The sequence below is a fragment of the Protopterus annectens genome, chromosome 13.part0 (genome assembly GCF_019279795.1).
Source record: "Protopterus annectens isolate FY-2018-M chromosome 13.part0, PAN1.0, whole genome shotgun sequence".
Classification (NCBI taxonomy): Eukaryota; Metazoa; Chordata; order Ceratodontiformes; family Protopteridae; genus Protopterus; species Protopterus annectens.
In genome coordinates, this window is record NC_056747.1 from 375,471,939 (window position 1) to 375,494,379 (window position 22,441).

A 22,441-nucleotide genomic window follows, 5' to 3' on the forward strand; every position below is an offset into this window, starting at 1 on the left:
CCATGAAGGGTTGACACAGACAAATGCCTTGGACTAAAACTAAATTCCAAGAAATGCATAATACTAAACTTTGAGAAGTCATCCACCCCCTGGTAAATACATAGGTGCCGGAAGCTGTTGAAGCCTGGGGGGGGGGGGGCAAGAGGGGCACTTAGTGATTTAAAAACAGCAATTTTTTTAAAGGTATTCACTACCATTACAGGCACATCAGTGTGATGCAAGCTAAGTTTCATTAAGGATAATTGCACATAAATTTCTTACAGAATTAGAAATTAAGTCCATTTAGAATTTTCTACCAATATATATATATATATATATATATATATATATATATATATATATACACATATACACACGCATACACATACATACACACACACACACACACACACACACACACACACACACACACACACACACACACACACACACACGGAACTGACTTTGCACAATGCGCAAATGTGAGTCTTATCACAGCAGGAGAAAAGACTTTTATACAGTTAATCCCTTAGGCCAATTAGGTAAAAAACACAATAAGGCTTCTACCAGAAGTTTCCAACTTGGATGGATCGCATTCCTTGTAAATAAGTTTACTAACCCTGAAATGTTCAACAAAATACAGACAAAAGTGCACACAACACAGAAAAACTTTGCATAACTACTAACATATTATAATACACTGCTCTCTTCTCACACTGCATTCTTACAGAAAGGCCCCCAAACCAAGAATCAGCAAGCTGCAAATAATATCCAAACAAAGTTATAGGATCGAGGGTTCACAGATTTATAGGAGGCTATTATGCTAATGGTCATATGACCTTTACCAGGCTAGCCATGTTATACCCATGTTCCCACAGGCCATTTTTCTTTTGCCCCTTTGCCTAGACCTCTGAGAAATAGATTCCAAATAGTAAAGGGTCCAGCATAAATCTATAAAGCCATGTAGTAGTACCATAAACCCAAAGACTGCTTCAGTAGTTTCCTATGTATGCACAACCACCAAAATGAAACAGTTCCCCAAATGACCACCCCCTCAGTAGTCTGACCATGTATGCATGAAAAGCAAATGGCATCAAGATGAATAATTTCCTCAAGGTTCCCTTAAGCAGTTTGTCCATGTATGCAAAATCACCAAAATGAAACATTTTCCGGAATGACCTGTTCAATAGCCTGTCCATGTATGCATATTAAGGAGCAAATGACATCAACATGAATCATTTCCCCCAAAGTTCCCTTAATTATTTACCCATGCATGTACAAAGACAAAAATAAATCATTTCCCCAATGACTTTTTCAGTAGTCCATTTGTATGTATAGTAAGCACAAAATTACATCAAAATGAATAATTTCTCCAAGGATCCATTGGTACCATGTATGCGCGAGCACCAAAATGAAACATTTTCTCCAATGACCCCTTCAGTCAGATTTGTCCATGTATGCACAAGCACCAAAAATGAAACATTTCCCCTAACAACACTCTCAGTAGTCTGTCCATGTATGCACAAGCACCACCAAATGACATCAGAATGAATCATTTCCCCCGGGGTTCCCTTAATTACTTTTCCATGTATGCACAAGCACAAAAATACATCATTTTCCCCAATGATTTTTTTCTGTATGAGTAAAAACAAAATTACATCAAAATGAATCTTTCCCCCAAGGATCCTTTACGTACTTTGTCCATATATGCACAAGCACAAAAGTTAAACATTTTCCCCAATGACCCCCTTCAGTACTTTGTCTATGTATGCACAAGCACTGAAATGAAAAAGTTTCCCCAACAACCTCTTCACTGCCTTAAACCCAAGACCCTCACCCAGTGCCTTTCCTGCCCGGTTACCAAACAAAAAATAGATAAATACTGGCTGCAGAGGCTGCAACTGCCTGCAAGAAGACAGTAATATATTTAATATACCACCACCACCACCACCATGGCACTGACAGCAATGGACCTGAATTCTTCTTGTGACTTCAAACAACAAACTTGAATGATCACTCTCGATTGAGGAGTGGAAGGAGGACTGCTCATGTCGGTCTGGCCAACAGATGATTATATGTCAGTTGAGAAAAGTGTGGGAGCTGGTAAGGTCACACAAATAACACAATGGAGTTAACTGTCAATTTGTACACCTGTGTGACCTGCCCTTGAACCCTGACCAGGCTGAACTATTACGTCAGTCAGGCAGGGAGTTAAAAGAAAAGAAATTGCCATTCTGACTGAAGAAAGAACTGTGGCCCATGATGATGAAACCCAACAACAAGAAGACAGATATGTGATTACTGTTAATTAATCTTCCACTTTTTGGTCAGAATTAAAGATTTGTGTTTGTTGTTTTATTTATTTTTTTTTCCTGTGCCTGCCATATATAAAAAGTATAATGTTTGTAACAGTGCTTGCTGAACGGAGCCTTTTGTAGATAATTATGCTCCTCAAGTAAACAAAGACCCCAATCCAATGCAGCCAGACTGTAGATAATCATCTTGTACTAATTATCCAAGCTACTGTATATGGCGTGCCCTGTCTGGCTGCATTGGAATGGGGTTTTTGCTTATTTGAGGAGCAGTATAACCTTTAAAAATGCTATGGAGAATGCAGTGATTACAGTGGAATATTTACTGAGGTGATTCCAAGTTCTAGCCAAATAGTGAAGTTTCTTTAACGCAGTTTGGCAGTCCGGCAGGCATTCCCTTTTGTTATGGACATTAACATAAGATAACGTGGCTTAGTGTTCATAGGTAGGTACTAGGCTACTGGCCCTAGGGCCTATATAAGCCTAGCCAAACGGTACCCTGGCTTTCGCCACCCAAGAAAATTATTTTCCTGTGCCCCTGTCGATCAGAGCCACAGAAGTGATCCCCGGGGTGAATTTCCTATCTCCCATCCAATCATCAAGATTTTTCTTGAAGAGTGCTAATGGAGAGCTTTGTTTGACATAGATAGGTAGTTTGTTCCAGAGTATGGGAAGTCTCTGGGACAGGAATCTATCCCTCCAGCATGTTCTGTTTATTGTGGTGACAAGGTTTCGTTCCCTAGAACATGTAGCTTGGAGGGATTGGGATTTCTTTAAGTGGAGCATGTCCAGCAGCTCTGGATTTGACATAGCTTTGTATGTTAGGCAGAGATTGCCTCTGAGTAGGCGATATGCAATGGAGTAAAGCTGGAGTTTTTTGAGATGGTCTGCATAGGGCATCTGTTTGAGGCTGGTAATCCACAGTGGTCCCTCCCCATAAAGGTGGTGCCTCAACAGATCCTGGAAACTATCGCCCCATAAGCCTGACTAGCTTGGTCTGCAAAGCTATGGAAAGGATCATCATGGACCTCATAAATAAAGATATTGGGGACATACAAACACTGGATCCTACCCAGTTCGGTTTTGTTAAGGGCAGATCCTGCCTCTTAAACCTGGTTGATTTCTTTGAAACAGTCACCAAGGCCATTGAAGAGGAGAAGGTGGTCCACACAGCCTACCTGGACCTCGCAAAAGCCTTCGATACAATACCCCACTCAGGCATTATAGATAAGCTCACCAGCTTAAATATAAACCCCTATGTCACTAGATGGATTGCAAACTGGCTCAAGGACAGAACCCACATGGTTAGAATTGCTGGAGCCATGTCAGACTCCAAACCAGTTACAAGTGGTGTCCCACAATGCTCAGTCCTGGGACCTCTCTTGTTCGGTATATATTTCTCGGAGGTACAGGCCAACACGGAAGGACTGTGGCTGACCAAGTTCACAGATGACTGCATACTGGGCGTCATAATCGACTCTCCAGTCGACACAAGCATCCTCCAAAAGGGCCTCATAGAAACAGACAACTGGTGCCAGAGCCATGGCCTCAAGCTAAATGCCAAAAAGTGTATAGTCATCCCCTTTGGCAAAAACAAAGTGCCCACAAATTACCACATAGGTGGTAATCCATTAAGTACAGAAGAAGTAATTAGGGACCTGGGGACCCAAGTTGATAGCAATCTCTCATTTGACAACCACGTGGCCAAAGTGGTTAGAAAAACATTTTATATAGCCCACCTAATCATGAAGGGATTCACATCTAGAACAGGGACGCCATCGTGCCTCTTTACTCATCCTCATCAGGCCCATAATTGAGTACAATGCCCCTTTGGGATGTACCTTACCAGACACCTGCAGCAACTGGAAAGACCCCAAAAGTACCTCACCAAGAGGATCAAAGGGCTCAAACAGATGCCATATGCTGCCCGGTTAAAGAAACTCCAGCTCTACTCAGTGGCATACCGCCTGTTCAGAGGCAATCTGTGCCTGACGTATAAAGCCATGTCCAACCCGGAATTAATGGATATGCTGCACCTCAGAAAATCCAAATCCCATCGAACTACGCGCTCAAGAGACTTGAACCTCAGCACTGAAATAAATAGGACATGCTGGAGGGACAGATTCATAACCCAGAGGCTCCCTTCACTCTGGAATAAAATCCCAGTCCAGGTTAGGCAGAGTCCCTCATTGACTCTCTTCAAGAGGAATCTTGATGAGTGGATGGGAGATCGTAGGTTTACCCCGGGTATCACTTCTGTGTCACTGTTAGACCGAGGCACAGTATATTAACCTCAAAAAAGGGCATAGCAAAATAAATTTAAAATGGGTGGCGAAAGCCAAACACATTCTGGCTAGGCTTATAAATGCCCTAGGGCAGATAGCCTAGTATGAACCTATGAACCTATGAACCTATGAACCTATGAGGTATTTCTGTGGCCTTTCCAGTTGTTGTAGATGTCTTGTGAGGTACATACCAAAAGGGGCGTTTACTCTATAATGGGTCTAATGAGTGATGAGTAGAGGGGAACAATGACCTCATTTTTCCTGGATGAGAAACCTTTTGTGATGAGGTGTGCCATGTAGAAGGATTTCCTGACTACTGTGGCAAAGTGATTATCAAAGGAGAGATTACTGTCCACCTGTATACCAAGGTCTCTTATCACACTTTTGGTGTTAAGTAGACTACCACCTATGTGGTAGTTCATCGGTACAGAGTTTTTACCAAAAGGTATGAAAATGCACTTTTTGGCATTGAGCTTGAGGCCATGGCTTTGACTCCAAGCATCTGTCTCAGTGAGGCCCTTTTGTAGGATGTCCACATCGTTAGGAGTTTTGATTATGGCTCCTAGTTTGCAGTCATCTGCGAACTTTGTTAGCCAAAGACCTTCTATGTTAGCCTGTACTTCAGAGAAGTAGATACCAAACAGGAGAGGACCCAGGACTGAACCCTGTGGTACTCAAATTGTCACTGGTCTGAAGTTGGATTTAGAGTCTGCTACTTTCACAGGATGGGTTCTGTCAGTGAGCTAGTTGGCAACCCATCTTGTGACATAGGGATTCATACCTAGTTTAGAGAGTTTATCTATAATTCCGGAGTGGAGGATGGTGTCGAAGGCCTTGGCGAGATCTAGATAGGCTGTGTGAACCACCTTACCCTCATCTACGGCTTTGGTGACTGCTTCAAAGAAGTCTATCAGGTTTAGGAGACATGATCTGCCTTTTACAAACCCGAATTGGGTAGGGTCCAGAGTTTGGAGATTACCAATCTCATTGTTTATAAGTTCCATGATGATACGTTCCTTAGCCTTGCAGACCAGGCTCGTCAGGCTAATGGGGCGGTAGTTCCCGGGGTCTGTGGTGGCGACCCCTTTGTGGATTGGGATAACACTTGCTGTGTGACATTCAGTGGGCACAAAGCCTGAGGTGAGGCTATGATTGAACATGGTACTTAGGTGGGGTGCCAGTTCATTCTTTAGTCCATGTAGAGCACAGCCTGTGATGCTGTCAGGTCCCATGGATGCTGTGTTCTTGGCTTTGGAGGGTGTGTTTTTTACCTGTGCAGCTGTGATTACAGGAACTTTGCATTATTCCAGTATAGAGATAGGCCCTTTAGGGGTGAGAGAGGGGTAACGTTACCACTGAACCTATCTGCCAGGATGTTGGCAATATCAGTTGATTCTGTATATTTAGTGCCATTGTGCTGTAACTCAGAGCAGATCTCAGTGTTGCCATTGAGATTCTTGACATAGCTATAGAATGCTTTGTGGTTGTCTTTAGAATCAGTGGCGATTTTGTTTTCGTAACTAGCTTTGGAGGATTTTATGAGGGATCTCAACTTCTTACTGAGGCTGACCAAGGAGTTCCTTCAATCATGGGATTATACTCTTTTTTGCAACAGTTTCCTTCTTCTGTTGTAGAGTTTGTTTATGGCAGGGGACCAGCAGATTGGCTTCCTTTTTTTGGGGGAAAGCATCTTGGTTCTGTTAGGGAGTGCATGATCCATGCACTCGTGTAAGTGCTTATAATGTGCATTTGTATAGGATTCAGCAGTCATACCTCTATTGTTCGTCAGCATGGGTGTCGTGAAGTTTGCCACTTCTATCTTAAGAAGCGTGAAGTTGGCTGTGGAGAAATCTTTTACAGTGGTTTCCCTAATGGGGGGTAGGGGTGGGATGTGGATGTCTAGGGTGATTAGCTTGTGGTCGGATCTGACCAACAAGGAATTGACCTCTGGTGTAGAACACCAGTTGCCCATGTTGGTAATGCCCGGGTCTAGGATATTGCTGCCCCTGGTAGGGGTGTGGATAAGTTGATCCAAGGTGTTGGAATTTATGAATTCCAGAAAACGTTGAGCACAAGAGCTGGTACATGATTAGTTTTCCCAGTTAATAGTGGGGTAGTTGAAATCGCCCATTATTAGGGTGTTAGTTGTACCCTAATGTTTTCCAGTGTATCAAGAAATGAGGAGTGGGAATCCTGGGGCATGGTGGGGGATCTGTAGCAAACTACAGTTTGGATTGCGGTCTTGCCCAAAGTTAGTTGCACTTGGATAATCTTGGATGCATTATGGTGAGCAACTAGCCTGGATGTGTGGATATCCTTAATGAATATGGACACGTCTCCGCCTTTAGTGTTTCGGTCCAGGTTAGTTCATAGGTTCATAGGTAGGTACTAGGCTATCTGCCTGATGGCATTTATAAGCCTAGCCAGAGTGTGTCAGCTTTCGCCGCCCCATTGATTAATTAACTGAGTCTCTGTCAAGAAGAGCCAATGAAGTGATCCCAGGGGTGTATTTTCTGTTACCCATCCACTCATCAAGGTTTCTCTTGAAGAGTGTTAGTGAGGGGCTCTGCCTAATGTAGTTAGGAATTTTGTTCCAAAGCATGGGGAGTCTCTGTGATAGGAATCTATCCCTCCAGCATGTTCTATTTATTGTTGTGGCGTGGTTTAGCTCACTAGAGCAAGTGGCTCACAGTGACCCGGATTTCTTTAGATGGGGCATGTCCATTAATTCTGAGTTGGACATGGCTTTGTAAGTCAGGCAGAGATCACCTCTGAGTAAGCGATATGCCACTGAGTACAGCCGGAGTTTTTCCAGTCGGGCTGCATAGGACATATGTTTGAGGCCAGTAATCCTCTTGGTGAGGTACTTTTGTGGTCTTTCCAGCTGTTGGAAGTGTCTTTGTGAGGTACATCCCAAATGGGGCATTGTACTCTATGATGGGTCTGATAAGTGACAAGGAGAGGGGCACTATAACCTCTTTATTTCTAGATGCGAACCCTTTAGTAATTAGATGGGCTACATAGAAGGATTTCCTAACTACGTTGGCAATATGATTGTCAAAGGAGAGATTACTATCTACCTGGGTCCCCAGATCTCTTATTACCTCTTTTGTATTAAGGCAGCTGCTACCTATGTGGTAATTTATGGGAGTTTTGTTTTTCCCAAATGGGATGACTATGCATTTTTTGGCATTTAGCTTGAGAACATGACTTTGACACCAGGTGTCTGTCACAGTAAGGCCCTTTTGGAGAATGTCTGTGTCAGCTGGAGAGTCGATTATGGCTCCCAGTTTGCAGTCATCGGCGAACTTGGTTAGCCATAGTCCTCCTGTATTTGCCTGTACTTCTGAGAAGTATATGCCAAAAAGTAGGGGTCCTAGGACTGAACCTTGTGGGACACCACTTGTGACTGGTTTAGAGTTGGACCTGGAGCCTGCTATTCTTACCGTGTGAGTTCTGTCTGTAAGCCAGTTGGCAACCCATCTTGTGACGTAGGGGTTTATGTTCAGGCTGGTGAGTTTTTCTATAATTCCTGAGTGGGGAATGGTGTCAAAAGCCTTGGCGAGGTCAAGGTAGGCTGTGTGAACCACCTTCCCCTCATCTATGGCCTTGGTGACTGTCTCGAAGAAGTCAACCAGGTTTAGTAGGCATGCTCTGCCCTTAACAAAGCCGAACTGGGCCGGGTCAAGGGTTTGGAGGTTCCCAATGTCTTTGTTAATGAGTTCCATGATGATGCGCTCCATAGCCTTGCAGACCAGGCTAGTCAGGCTTATGGGGCGATAGTTACCAGGGTCAGTTGTGGCTCCTCCTTTGTGGAATGCTGTGCCCCATTCTATGGGCATGTAGCCTGTGGTGAGGCTGAGGTTGAACAGTGGTTAGGTGGGGGGTTAGTTCGTTCTGTAGTTTGTGCAAGACACAGCCTGGGATACCATCTGGCCCCATTGATACTGTGCTTTTGGCTTTTGAAAGGGCTGTTTCCACCTGTGTGTCTGTGATTTTTGGGACACTACACTTTCCTGGTATTGACGTGGGCCCTTTTGGGGCTGAGAGGGGGTGAAGTTTGCACTGAATCTATCTGCCAGGATGTTGGCAATATCAGTAGGTTCAGTATATTTTGTGCTATTTTGCACTAGCTCAGAGCATATCTGCGAGTTGCCACTTAGATTCTTGACATAGCTAAAGAAGGCTTTGTGGTTATCTTTTGAATCCTTGGCTAGTTTTCTTTCAAAGTTAGCCTTGGATAATTTTATGAGGGACCTTAGTTTCTTACTGATACTGATCAGGGATGTCTTTCCTTCTTGGGATTTGCTTTTTTTCTGAACTAGTTTCCACCTTCTATTGTATAGCCTGTTTATGGCAAGGGTCCACCAGACTGGTTTCCTTCTCTTAGGGGAGTGAGTCTTGTTTTTGCTAGGGATGGCATGATCCATGCCTCCTTTAGGTGCTCATAGAGTGCATTTGTAAAGGTTCCTGCATCTTGGACACTGTTATCCTTTAGCATGGGGGCTGTGAAACTTACCACCTCTGTCTTAAGTAAGGTGAAGTTTGCTATAGAAAAGTTTTTCACTGTGGTTTCCTTGGTTGGGGTTGGTGGTGTGGTGTGGACATCCAGAGTGATTAGTTTATGGTCTGATCTAACCAGTGATGGGTTGAGCTCCGGTGCGGAACACCTGTCGCTCATGTTGGTGATGACCAGGTCCAATATGTTTTCACCTTTGGTAGGGGAGTTTACCAGCTGATCCAGGGCATTTGAGTTGATAAATTCCAGGAAATGCTGGACCTGGGAGTTTGTATTTGAGTAGTTTTCCCAGTTAATGGTATGGTAATTGAAATCACCCAATATCAGGGTGTTCGGTAGGACCTTCATGTTTTCCAGTGTCTCCAGTAAGACGGAGTGGTTGTCCTGGGTCATGGAGGGTGATCTGTAGCAGGCCACAATTTGCATTGCAGATTTGCCCGATGTTAGTTGCACATGTATGATCTCAGAGGTATCATGCTGTGCCACTAACCTTGAGGTGTAGGTATCCTTGATGAATATGGATACACCCCCTCCTTTTGTGTTTCGGACCATGTTCTGTGGCCGAAATGTGTGGTATGACTTGTAGCCCGGTAGTGCTGGGGTGCTCTGTGGAGCCTTGAACCAGGTTTCACTTACTGCACAGATGTCAACGTTCTCCATACTGAGGAGTGCTTCAAGCACATGATTTTGAGATTTAAACTCCTGGGGTTGGGTAGCATAACCCTCATTTTTTTATTTGTGCTGTTTACGGAGGTGGGTTTGACTTTTGAGCCTTGCCTAAAAAAGGCACTATGGGGGGCAACAAGAGCCTTGGCCAGTATTCAAAAGCCTAGGGGTGACAGGTGCAAGCCATCTTTTGCGAAGCAACAAGGCTTGTCGAGCATGTTGTCCCAGGCTGACAGGCACTGGATCTCCTTTGAATGACACCAGAAGCTTAGCCAGTTGTTGAAATTGATCATTTGTTCTTTATACTGCGGTATCATTCTTGGTAAGGGCAGGATGCTACTCAGGGTCAGGGTCATACCCGCCTGGGCTACATGATCAGAGAGCTCTTCCATGTCTCTTTTCATGTAGTCCAGGGAGGTATGTCTCAGGTCATTCACACCAACATGAACAATGACAGAGTCATATTTGTACTTGTTCTGGAGTGACCTGAGTGCTTGTGTTATGTGGCGGATTCTGGCTCCCAACAGGCAGCTAACAATAACCTTCTCATTATCCAGCCTAGTTAGTGGGACGTCAGTGTGCCTGATTATAGAGTCACCTATGACTAGTGTGTTAGGTATGTTATTTTGCCTTAAGGGCTGTGATTGTGTGGCACACTGATTTTGTGTTTTATGGGTTGTCTGGTTTGTGACGGGAGGTGCAGTTTTTTGGGTGTCTGGTTTGGAGGTCTCTGATGCTTTTGCTGGTTTTTATTTAGAGCCTCCGAGTATGATTTTGTGTATTTATGTGTATTTTTTTTACCAGTGCTGGTTTAGTATGTCTATGTGAGGCTGGTGGTGTGGTGCAAGTGTTAACCTTCTCCTCATGACTGCCTGTTCCAGTCTTGGGTGGAGAAAGCTTAGCCTCCAATTTAGCTATATAATTGCATCTCTCACACATGTTAATGTTTTGTGGTAGGAGGAGAGGGTTGTCTGTGTACATGAGGCAGTTATAACATTGCCTCAGGATACCCAGGTTCACCAGCTGGCCTGGAGAGTATACCTGAAATTGCCCTTTGGTCATGCCTGAATAGTAGGATGAGCTGCTTAGTCACTTGGTTGTTGAGGGGTGAATAAAGAGGCTTGCCCTGCTGGGCAATCAAGTGTCGGGGTATATTACTGCTTGCTATTATGTCTGAGCAAGTGCTGGACTGTAGGATGCTTTTTAAGTGCTTAGGTTGAGAGTTATACTACTTTCAAGGGAAAAACTGAAGAGGAGACTTGGTGGAGCCGGGAATAATTTAGCCCTAGCTAACCAGCGCTGCCCGGACATGCAAAACCATGCAAACATGGTTTTTACAGCAGGGAAATGAAAGCGATAGAAATTAGCCAAAAATGGCCTATAAACTACTAACTTCTGGGCTGGAACCACTCCTCCAGGGACAGATGGCTGCTCAAAGTTCCCTCTCTCACAGGTGAACAGAGAAACCTCCTTCTATCCAAGTAAGGTATGGGCAACTCAGAAACTTGTAACATAGCCCTGAATTCAGCACTAGCCTGAGAACTGGACTATACTTGCTTAGAAAGGTGGGAAACAAGGAAAAACTTTTTTTGAAAAGATAAGGCAAAAACAGTCAAAAATACACTTAAAACAGCTTTAAACGACCACAAACAGTAAAAAAATGCACTTAAAGCAACTTTAGATGACTACAAGCAATCAGAAAAGGCTTTTAAACAAATTATCCAATTAACCAGTAAAAAAATCTCAAAACTGAGACCTGTTCCTGTAGTCTTCAACCAGACAAGTGCTAACTGCATACTCCTGCTACTGGGGTGCAGCAGAACCTTCTCCAAAAAAATAAGGTCTGGATTAGTGCTCAAGTTATACAAACAAAGCTAGATTCAGCAGGCCTGGATCTAGTCTATGCTACAGCAAACAAGGTGCACCAATTTTAGTAAGAAACAGTTCAAATATGCAGGCACTATAAGCCTTTAACCAGAAATTCCCAGCTCAAAAGGGCAGAGTCCAGCCTCTCCTCCCACAAGAGTGCAGACCACAAACCTTCTTAATATAAAATAACTGGCCTGAAGCCCAAGTACTTAAACCAGAACTAATACACTTTTAGAATAACAGACACTGAGCCTTCAATCAGCAGTTACAAACTTAGAAAGATGTAAGCTATCTGTCCTGCCACAACAGTGCAGACCACAAACCTTCTTAATGTAAAACAACTGGTCTGAAGCCCAAGTGCTTAAACCAAAAGGCTTAGAATGATAATTACACCAAGCAGTAATAAAGGCAACTGAGTACTTTTAAGATGACGCAAAAGCAAAATAAAGTAATAAAGTAGGAAGAAACCCAAATACAGTAAAAGCAGATGAATAAAGTGCAATTTTTCTTTTGAGTGAGCAAATGAGATGGGCCCAGGAGGAGTATCCAAATGCAAATTTACAAGAGGGGCGGGCATTTTCAAAGCTACCAAGATTAACACCAAAACAAAAGCAGGGAGAGTGGGTGGGGAACTAAATGAAAAAACAGAGCCACAACTTCCAGCTAGATAGTATTCAATGCAACACAAATAAATCAATTTAAATGCTGTATTATTTGAAAAATAGTGCAGATAAAGATTTACTTAAATTCACTTATACGTCCAGTTGATTGCAGTTAGGTCTTAGCAGGCCAAAGCTCAGACTTTATGCAGAAAATATTCCAAAATGTACCGCGTATATACAGCAGAAACCGAATATCAGTGAAGTGGAACTACCCCCACTTATCACTGGCTATGCAGGAATTCTAACAAGCACTAAATTCTAACAAGCATTAACTTAAAAAAACAGAGCCACAACTTCCAGCTAAATAGTATTCAATGCAACACAAATAAATCAATTTAAATGCTGTATTATTTGAAAAAAGTGCAGATAAAGATTTACTTAAATTCACATACATCCAGTTGATTGCAGGTAGGTCTTAGCCAGCCAAAGCTCAGAGTTTAAGCCTTGTATAATATCATATTGACAATACACCCCTTACAGCTGACCCAGTTGTCAGGGACTTGAGGACACACATACTCTGTAATCTAGCCTTTGACTGTCACGTGTCTACAACAGTGAGGAAATCATTCTGTGTTGTGCAACTTATAAACAAAGGTATGGTATCTATGTCCAAGGAAGTCATTGTTCCACTGTATTCAGCATTCATCAGACCTATCATTGAGTACAACGCCTCCGTTGGTATGTGCCTAACCAGGCATATCCAACAAAATGGAATGTCCACAGAGGTTCTTCACTAAAAGAATACAGGGAGTAAGTTCTATGCAGACTGCATCAAGGCCCTATCCCTGTATTCTGTCTCCTACAGGCTGTTGAGGGGAGATTTATGCATGGCTTACAGGGTATTGTCAGACCCCACTCTGATGGACCTCCTGCATATCCACAAAACAAATAGCACCAGAATTACTCATTTTAAAGATGTAAACCTTGCCTGTGATATAAATAGGACCTGCTGAAGAGATAGGTATGTATCCCAGAGACTACCCCGTCTATGGAACAGGCTCCCCCATCCATGTGAAGCAGAGTTCTTCCCTACCCAATTCAACTGTAACTAGGACAATTGGATAAGGAACAGGAAATATATCCCTGGCTTGGTACCTATGTCTCTAATGGACACAGGCAATCTGTAAATGGTTCATCTCCCAGGCCCCTGCTTGTAAATGTTTCATCTCCCTAGCCTTTGCTTACACTTATCAAGGGTACTAGAACTTGTCAGAGATTTGGGGTGCATGGTTAGGCTTAAAAAGGTCCTTGTGGTTGTTAGCCTAGTAAACACTTATGAACATATGAACAGCTGTGGGTAGCTACTTCCTGCTGCCGTTCAGGGATGGCATAGGTGGGGGTTACACACTGTCTATCCTTCGGTTCTACCAGTTATGTTGAGGCCATGGTTTATGAAGACCTGAAGCCTCTTTCCACTGTTGCCACAATGCTCTAAAATGAAGGAAATCCTTCCCAATTATCATCCCAATTATTATGTTGTGTGTTAGGCATGGTATAACTCCCGCAAAGTTAGGTAACTTACCAACACTCCTTTATGTAACTTTTCATTGCACAGTAACAAAACTTTCAGAATCTTATGGGTCTGACTGGCACACCTGCTTTTTAATTACAGCTGGCAATGCCTGTTTAAATCTATCAATTACCAATATCTCCATCATTGTTTTCTTACTAGTATACCCCTCAGCATCTAACCATATACTATGTGTCTTCATTTACAAAACTGAGATCTTACTGTTATATTTTTATATAAAAGAAATCCACTCATGACATTTGTGAACTTGGGTCTCTGCTGTGATACCAGGACTGGCAAGCAAACTTTTCTTAACTTTTGCATAGCCCTTATAGTATTCTCTTTCAATGAAAGCAGAGATGGGATCTGTTGTTAATTGTGCCAAGAGTATCTAAGCCCAGTTGACAAGGTCCCAGCCCTACTGGCTGGCAATCCATTTAAATGCTATGATGTAAGCCTCAAAATCATCCTCCTTGGTTAGCAGCTTCAGTCTTGGCATGGCTCATGGCATTAGTGTAGATTTGGTGACCGCCACCATGCCTTCTGCTGACGTCATGGATGTTTGTAGGAGTTGTTGCACAGTAGCCATCTCATCAGTGATGCAAGGTTATGCAAGTTTCTCTTACAAACCCTTAGAAAGTAGCTAAACTCCCTCAGGGAGACATCACAAAGAGTAACAGCAGATGCACCTCGAACAGCACAGTGACCAATAGTGATATGGTCTCTCTGTGTTTGACGGCAGTGAAAGTTTCTCAACAGCAAGCGGAAACAAGTGTGCACAGTATGTATTGATTGTAGTGTGCTGTCATACAGAATTCAATATGATAAAGAATGGTATTTTAGCACCATAAAAACCAGGAAAAAAAATCTTTCTTCTGGGGAATCCCATTTACTTGGCAGTGACAGGTTAAGCTAGGACTTCAGGAAAAAATGTTTGAAGTGATGTTTTATACCCACTGCATTCTGTGATGTGAAAAATTAAACAACTAATACACAAGTCTTGGTTCTAAAAACAGTTATACAGGGAGCATCAACACAATGCACCTGAACAGCCCAGCCCTTCATGCACTCTATCGATAACAGCCACCATATATGCATAAATATATATAATATATATATATATATTATATATATATATATATATATATATATATATATACATATATATATATATATATATATATATATATATATATATATATATATATATATATATATATAAAATAGATAGATATATAGATACACACACACACACACACACACACACACATATATATATATATATATGTGTGTGTGTGCATGTGTGCATGTGTATGTGTGAGCATGTGTATTAAGAGTCTATGTATATGGTATGTGCCACATGTAGTTACATTTTTGTTCCACTGCCAATTTTACAAGTGTAACATTACGTTAGGGGTATACGTTAGGTCATGCTAAGGGAAAGTCTGGTTGCAAAAGGCACGCTGTGCTTTTCTCTAAGGAATGCACCAAGGCTGATTATATGGAGTCAAGCCATTAACCCTGCATGCTGCATACATCAACAAGCAAGCTCTGCTAAATATGCAATGCTTTCTAAATATGCAATGCTTTCTTATTTGTAAGTATAATGCAAATACTCTACATTCGAATAAGTAAAATGGGTGAAACAGTTTATGAACTCATCTCCTTGACACCTACTGCTAAAAAGAATCCCTGTCTTGCACATTACAAATAACTTGCTCTGAAATTTTCAATCCATAATGTTAGATGCTGCTAAACATTTGTCATTCCACTTAAGATCATTCACATAGGTCTTAGGGAGGATCTGTAAGCATTCAAAGGCTTGTTCATTGAATTGAAACTTACTATTAACATGAATAAATGAAGGCCACGAATTTTGGCATATGAGGCAGATTGAAGATAAACTACAGCAACTGAGGTATACACAGCCCTTCTGAAACCTATTTCCAGCATGCCTTATTTTAACATTGTTGCAGAGTTGTCTCAACCAAATGATTTCCTTCTCCTAACAACTAATGGCCATATAAGGTTAAATTAATAACCCAAAATTTGCAACAACCTCTTTAGAATGTTCAGTCTTGAAGCTTTCACGGTCTTCAGAAAAGGCCCTGTCATATCTCAACTAAAGTATGGCTATCATGGGGTGTGCATGGGTTCTCACAGTATTAATTAATTTGCAAATCCTCCTTAGAAAAATGTCTAGTTCATACTACTTTCACCAGCCAGTAAGCACCCCTGTGTCTCATTACAGGGAGCCTCACAACTCCAAGTAGGGGCGTAGTCTGATTTTATGCTAAGAAGCCTGTTATATAAACTTACCTTTCTTGATTATCCTCCTCCCCAGGTAAGGAGACTCACTCTTAAGACCTTTGAATTTGTACACCTAAGACAACCACATATCCATCTTAAAAAATATGATAATGCATTAATCACACTGGGACCATAAAATTTGTAGTGCCTTCCTAATAAACACTTGGAGTGCAGATGGTCTCAAAAATTTTATGAGTATATTAAACTTAGACCTGTATGCATATGCTGGAGTGTGGTGGTAATCTTTAGCTTGTCTCTTATAGTTTACTTCCCCATCTCTTTCATTGTCTATCTTTATCAATGTATTGGTCAGTTCTTTTACAGTCAGAACCTGATAGCTCACTAGAAGTTAGTCCTGTGTGGGGCCAGAGCCTTTTTTAATTGAGTGACAGTATGAATAATATCTGTATCTTTGATTGTTGTCTATTATTAATCCATAGTTTGTGGAATTGTACCCATAAGTCTCAACTGTCCAGATTTTTGCTCATATTTTTGGTCTGTTCCTCATAAAATTTGTGTTTTTTTCAGCAAATCACAGAGGACTAAAGTCATTAAATGATTATATACATTTGAGTCTCAGACTTAATATACTTCAGAAAAAGCATGCTAACACAAATCCTGTTATTCTAGCAACTTTCTAAGTTTATAAGAGTAATATTTAAAATCTGTCCCTATTTTTTGGGTCTTTGTCCCCCAATTATTTTAGGCTTTGTCCAGATTTCTAGCGCTAAGAGGTTGAGAGGTATGACTGTACCATTATGCACATTGTCATTCTGTGTTAATAAACTATGCAACTAGACCGTCTCATTCCTTGATTACATCTCTAAACTGGGGTATTCAGCACTAAGTCAATATCTAAACCATCTAGTTTGTATCCCCTGCCAACAAGTTACTGCTCAAGGACATACAGTGCAGCCAAACATCACCTGTGTCATTTGTTTTATTACTTCTTACCTCTGTCACAGTTTTACTGGTCTGCTGACACTCCAGTTTCTGTTGCTTTCCTGTTAACTAGCAGATCTCAGCAGCTGAGAGTTTATTATTTATTGTCACGTCTATAGGTTGTAAGTAATATCAAGTAAAATGTAGTATAGCCTATAGCAATGTCTAGTTTTGACTGACTTATATCTACCTATAAACTTAATGTGATGAGCTCCATCGCCCTTCCTGACATATTGTTTATTTTACTTGACTCGGTAATACAGGTGCTTACTAAAAAAAAAAGTCTGTTGCGGTACAACGCACCTACATGCCGAAAACTAGGTAAATTAATATAAATATTTCAGCTGGTCACCTTTATTCTGTCTTACGTTATTACGTTCTACATAATGTGGATTTTATGCAGTGGGCTTTGAACAGATCTTTAAGTACCACTGCTGTTACTTATTTAAAAATATGTATAGCCTGTATTTTCCTAACACTTTTCTTATCCATAGGCTAGCTCTCAACCAATCAGGGACAAATCTCAACAGAATCAGGGAGAAATCCAGAAATAATCAGGGACAAACAGGGACACTTTTAAAATATTAATAACTTGAGACATTGACAGAACAAGATAATTTGAATTAATATACAGTTTTTGAAGTAAATGAAGTCTATACCATTATTTATAACGTATAATTCACCACATTTGTTCCATAGGTCACCGATTTTAGGAGGAATTAAGAGGGACACAGCTATAATGCAAACCAAAATTAGGGACAGTTTGCAAGATAGATAACTAGGTAGAAGGAGAGATAAATTGTAAGAAGGCGTGTTTAGCAGCACCTCTGCGGACCGCCCACTATCGCGCATCGCCCAATCAGAAGGCTGGTTTTCCTCCGTGCCAGCCCTGTATATAAAACCGCTGCCTCTGACAGTTCCGTTAGTAGTACATTTGTTTTGTTGTGGTACCGGTAACGCAGACTGAAGCGGAGCTCTAGCAGCACCACGAGGGACCGGGTATCCGAGAGCCTCTCACCAGTAGCAGTACACAGCATCAGCAACTCTATATGGAAGTAATGAAGGACAAACGAGCCGCCCAGTGCCTCAAGCAGAGCCAAAAAGCCGCATTCAGTCATTTCATCGAAGACCCTGCTACTGGGAAATTATACAAAAAAGGCAGGCTGCTTGGAAAGGTGTGATTTCGGGCTTGTAATTTTACTGTACTGGGTCACATTTCCTTGATAATCACATAACAGAATGCATTGTTTTACTACTACAGTGGCTGCAAATGAAACAGGAATATCACTGTATTTTGAGTTATACCTTATTCCATTCTCAAAGGATTTCAAGTTTTATTCCAGTTTTAATTATTTTAGATGACCAACCGTATGCCGCATATGCCTTATCCACATCAATTGACGTGTACTTGTTTTGGACTTTATGATGAGCTATTGAAAGCCAACCGACTGAATCACGGGACTTCTGCGCGCACAAACCTTATGTACATTTAAATGTGTGTATAAAATGGACTGGTGACAGTAAAGGGTTTTAAGGACACACTTATCCTCCAAAACTTCACCAGTGTACCTAACCTCCAAGATTTGCAGTGTGAGGGCTAGCCCGTACAAGTCTCAAACAGAGGCGGGGACTCCACGCCCATCCCGTCCAATTTAGCCCCTCCCACGTTTGCAAAGCAGGTCTTTGTACTTCAATAGGAAGTCGGTCCGTGAAGTGAAAAAAAGTTGTTGGCAACCAAATTAGGAGATCGTGGTGAACTGTGCCCAGTTATATATACCTTTCGGTCTTGAGTCACCTGAGCTTGTGTGTGTATATATACACTACTGAAGAATAATATATGTAGTATCCTGTTTAATCAGTATTCTAGTAACCTATTTATAGTCTTGAATGTAGGGGTCGCCAACTTTTCAAATACCCAAAGTGGGACATTTTTTGTAGAAACATGAGATTTTTGCAGGACAAATTATACCCCTGTCCAGTGCAGAGGAGAAAAGTTCTCTTTTTTTACCAAAATAAAAGTTTATTCTTGCATCATTTCAGTCCCCTAAGCTGTTTCATATAACATTTAGGTGTTTCAAAAAAAATGTTTTATGCAACAATTAAAATAACTTAGGAAATGTTTTTTGCCCTGCTATCTCAGGACATGTGCCACTGTGCCACCCCCCCCCCCCCAAAAGGGACCATCTTGTGCAAAGAGGGATATGTGGTAACCCTACTTGAACCACCTGAGGATTGGGTGTGGAGTTTTTCAAGGCTACATATTGTTTGTTTAGATTTCATTCACTGGTTGAAAAACCTTTCTCAGCCCAAATACTGCAGTCTGTTATGTACTAAGTTTCCACTTAGTTATTTAGCGCCAACAGTATAAAAACTTTATGCCCAAGAGGCATGTTTTGATTAGTTTGATGTATGCATAATGTAGTGCACTGAAATTAGTGTGTGCACATATGACTGTGTGTATGTGTACATCTGTCTACATATATGTACATTTTGAGCTGCTTTCCAGTACTACAGGGTGCAGGGCTTGATTCCCTCCATATTGATTTGCCTGATTTGTGACTGAGCAAGTCACTTAACTACACAGAGCTTACAGGCCACTCCTGAAAAAGGACACTTGTATCCGGTGGGTTTACCTGGTTAAAAATGTATAAAGTACAAAAAAAAGTGTATTTCCTGTACACCTTTCAGTTATAATGATAACACCTGTCTGAAGATGTCTGCAAATTTGCTATAGTTTAGATGTGATTATGTTGTTTATAACAGTATTTTATGTCTCCTACCATGATATGTATTGGGAGGGATAAGCACATCATGAAACATAATTAAGGAGTCCCATCTTCCTAAATTCTTCAAAGGAAGTCTGAGCTTAATTTTCTCTAGAGAGTCACAAAGGAAGATGCTTCAGAACTACTGTTAAAAAGTATTGAGGACAGTGCAAAATGATTGTGTATGGGTTAACTGTGACTTTTGCATGAACTCCATAGATGAAAAATCTTCACTATTATCCTTGTATCTTAATATTACAACAGAACTTTGGTTACATATACATGCATCCTTTTTCTTAGAAAAAAAAAATCTACTGGTGACATTGTCCTAAATTTCAAAACTGTTATTGGTTAAGTTATCATTTTTATGTTCTCACAGCCGGTATTCTAACAAGAATAAGTTTAAGATTTATTTATGTATTAATACTACAATGTAAAGTGTTTCATGAAAAAAAGATAGTAAAAACGATTTACGTCTGAGCTTACTTACTTTGTTAGTAATTATCTATTTTTTGTTTAGAATCTGAAGGGACTTTCTCTTTTATTTCTTTGTTTTGCAGAAGTTTGGAACCCTTTCAAAAATATAGCCTTCTGGAAGCAAGAGTTAATTAAATCATTGTGTATGGTGACTGGCAAAACTTTTATACTAGATGGTTGTGGTAGTTAATGTAAAGGTATAGCTTTTTAACCTGGGTTGGATTTCAGGCACATACACATAAATTCTAAAGATTAAAATTATGCCAGTGTTAGTGTAATGGACTGCATCTATTTTCCATATTGCCTGTTATCATTTGATCTGTGTCTAAAACAGACATATTTTATGGCCAATATCTCATGTTACACAAATTAATGAAAACATAAACTGAGGGATATATCTGCAATGCAAGAAATGGGCAGAAAGGTTCAAGTGGGATATAAATTGGACACTAAAATAGAGCTGAAGCTGTGTGCAGTTTGTTTATCATTTTTTAATTAATGTTTTAGGGTGCCTTTGGAAGATGTTACAAGATCACTGACATCTCCACAAATCAGGTTTATGCTGTTAAAATTGTTCCACGTTCTCGGATGACCCAGCTACAGCAAAAAGGAAAGGTAAGAACCAAAAGGGACAGCCCAAAAAGTAACAGCTAGTAATACAGTAGGTAGTTAGGTACTTGTTATTAGGAATTGTTAAAGCAGCTGGGGGGGATAAACCGGGGAAGATGAAGTAATGTAAAGAAAATTAATGTGCTGCATATGGTCTTAAAGAATTATTCTACTTATATTACACCTCCCAGATGTTAAATATTACATTGAATGAATTTTAATACTATTGATTTCTGATTGATGCTGATGAGGTTTTACATGGCTGTAGTACTGGTGTGTAAGTCCAGTGGAATGTAATATATTTAAAAAAGATCTGACTGATCAAGATGTGGTACTTAAAGAAAAAGGTGTTCAAAGCAGGACCAACCCTCAACCTGCTGTCTGCTTTTGGACTACATGGAACCAGATCAAGGCAGATATAAGGGTAAGAACTTTTCATCAGTATGATAGTCCATTACTTACACTTTTGTGCAGGTCTAATATTGTAGCCTAGATGCAAATGCAACAGGCTTTGAATTGACTTAGTAAAGCCATCAGTTTTGGGTTGGAGTTTCATAATATCTGCATAGGGGGTGTGTGACATTGTCCAAGTCATGTGACTGCCTCACTGTCTTTTGCATGCATGAGTGAATTTCACAATCGGTGACTATATTTAGCAGTGCCGAAAATGAAAAGGCTTGGTGTGCTAAAATGATGTTTCAGATACTGTATATCTAAACAAAACTTACAGTTTTAAAAAGGGGACGGGAAATGCTAATGTCTACTTTGTGCTTGTTTTCACAGAATCAGAGATACATCATTGACTTTGTTGTTCTTTATATCTTGGTTAGAAATCTGATTGTCTGCATATGCTGAAATGGATTCATTTTAATGAACTAACCAACACTGCTTCTTGTGTTAGAGACTCTTAGCTTTACCTCATAACACAACTTGCCTGATGTGGGCCACAGTTTTACTATGGCATCCCCCATCATGTCTGATAACCAAAAGAACAGTTTTATATCCACGAATATCCCTTAGACTACATACATTGCCTGTTTCTCTTTTATGGTACTGCTGTTGCAGACTCTGTCTGACTGGCAGCATTAAAACAACTAGGACAGTAACTCAACAGGCTACACTGCCCCCTTTGATGCCTTTTAATGATGGAAGCTCAGAAGTGTGTTGATTATAACCCTGAACCAGATTCTTTGATCTGTATCTCGTTACTGACATGGTTGTGCAGTGGGAGACGGACGCTGTATATCTGAGGAACCTGACTATAGTTTCTGTATTCTATCCTTCTGCTCTGTTAAACCTGGAACAGAGGGACAGTGTACTGCTACTAACAAAAAACAAATAAATATATAGAATCATCTGCATCCTGCCAGGTTACACAACACACTAAGATAGTCAGAAAGCTTTTATGTTTCAAAAAGACTTACAGATGCTATAATTTCATTAGTTATGCATGTGAGTATGCACATATCCTCATGAATAACTGTGCCTGGTCACTGTTTTTAATGTCATGTGTATATGCATTCCTTTTCTGTTTTG

The 22,441-nt window shown here is 40.9% G+C and overlaps 1 protein-coding gene across 1 annotated transcript in view; it reads left to right on the forward strand.

Moving 5' to 3' along the window:
• The first annotated feature begins 17,996 nt into the window (after window positions 1-17,996).
• The window catches only part of PLK5 (polo like kinase 5 (inactive)), a 74,512-nt gene continuing 70,067 nt past the window's right edge, over window positions 17,997-22,441 (forward strand). The window contains exons 1-2 of the mRNA XM_044053985.1: window positions 17,997-18,229; window positions 20,804-20,911. Coding sequence (XP_043909920.1) covers window positions 18,104-18,229; window positions 20,804-20,911 — 234 coding nt within the window. The 5' untranslated portion in view covers window positions 17,997-18,103. The remainder of the gene's footprint in view (window positions 18,230-20,803; window positions 20,912-22,441) is intronic.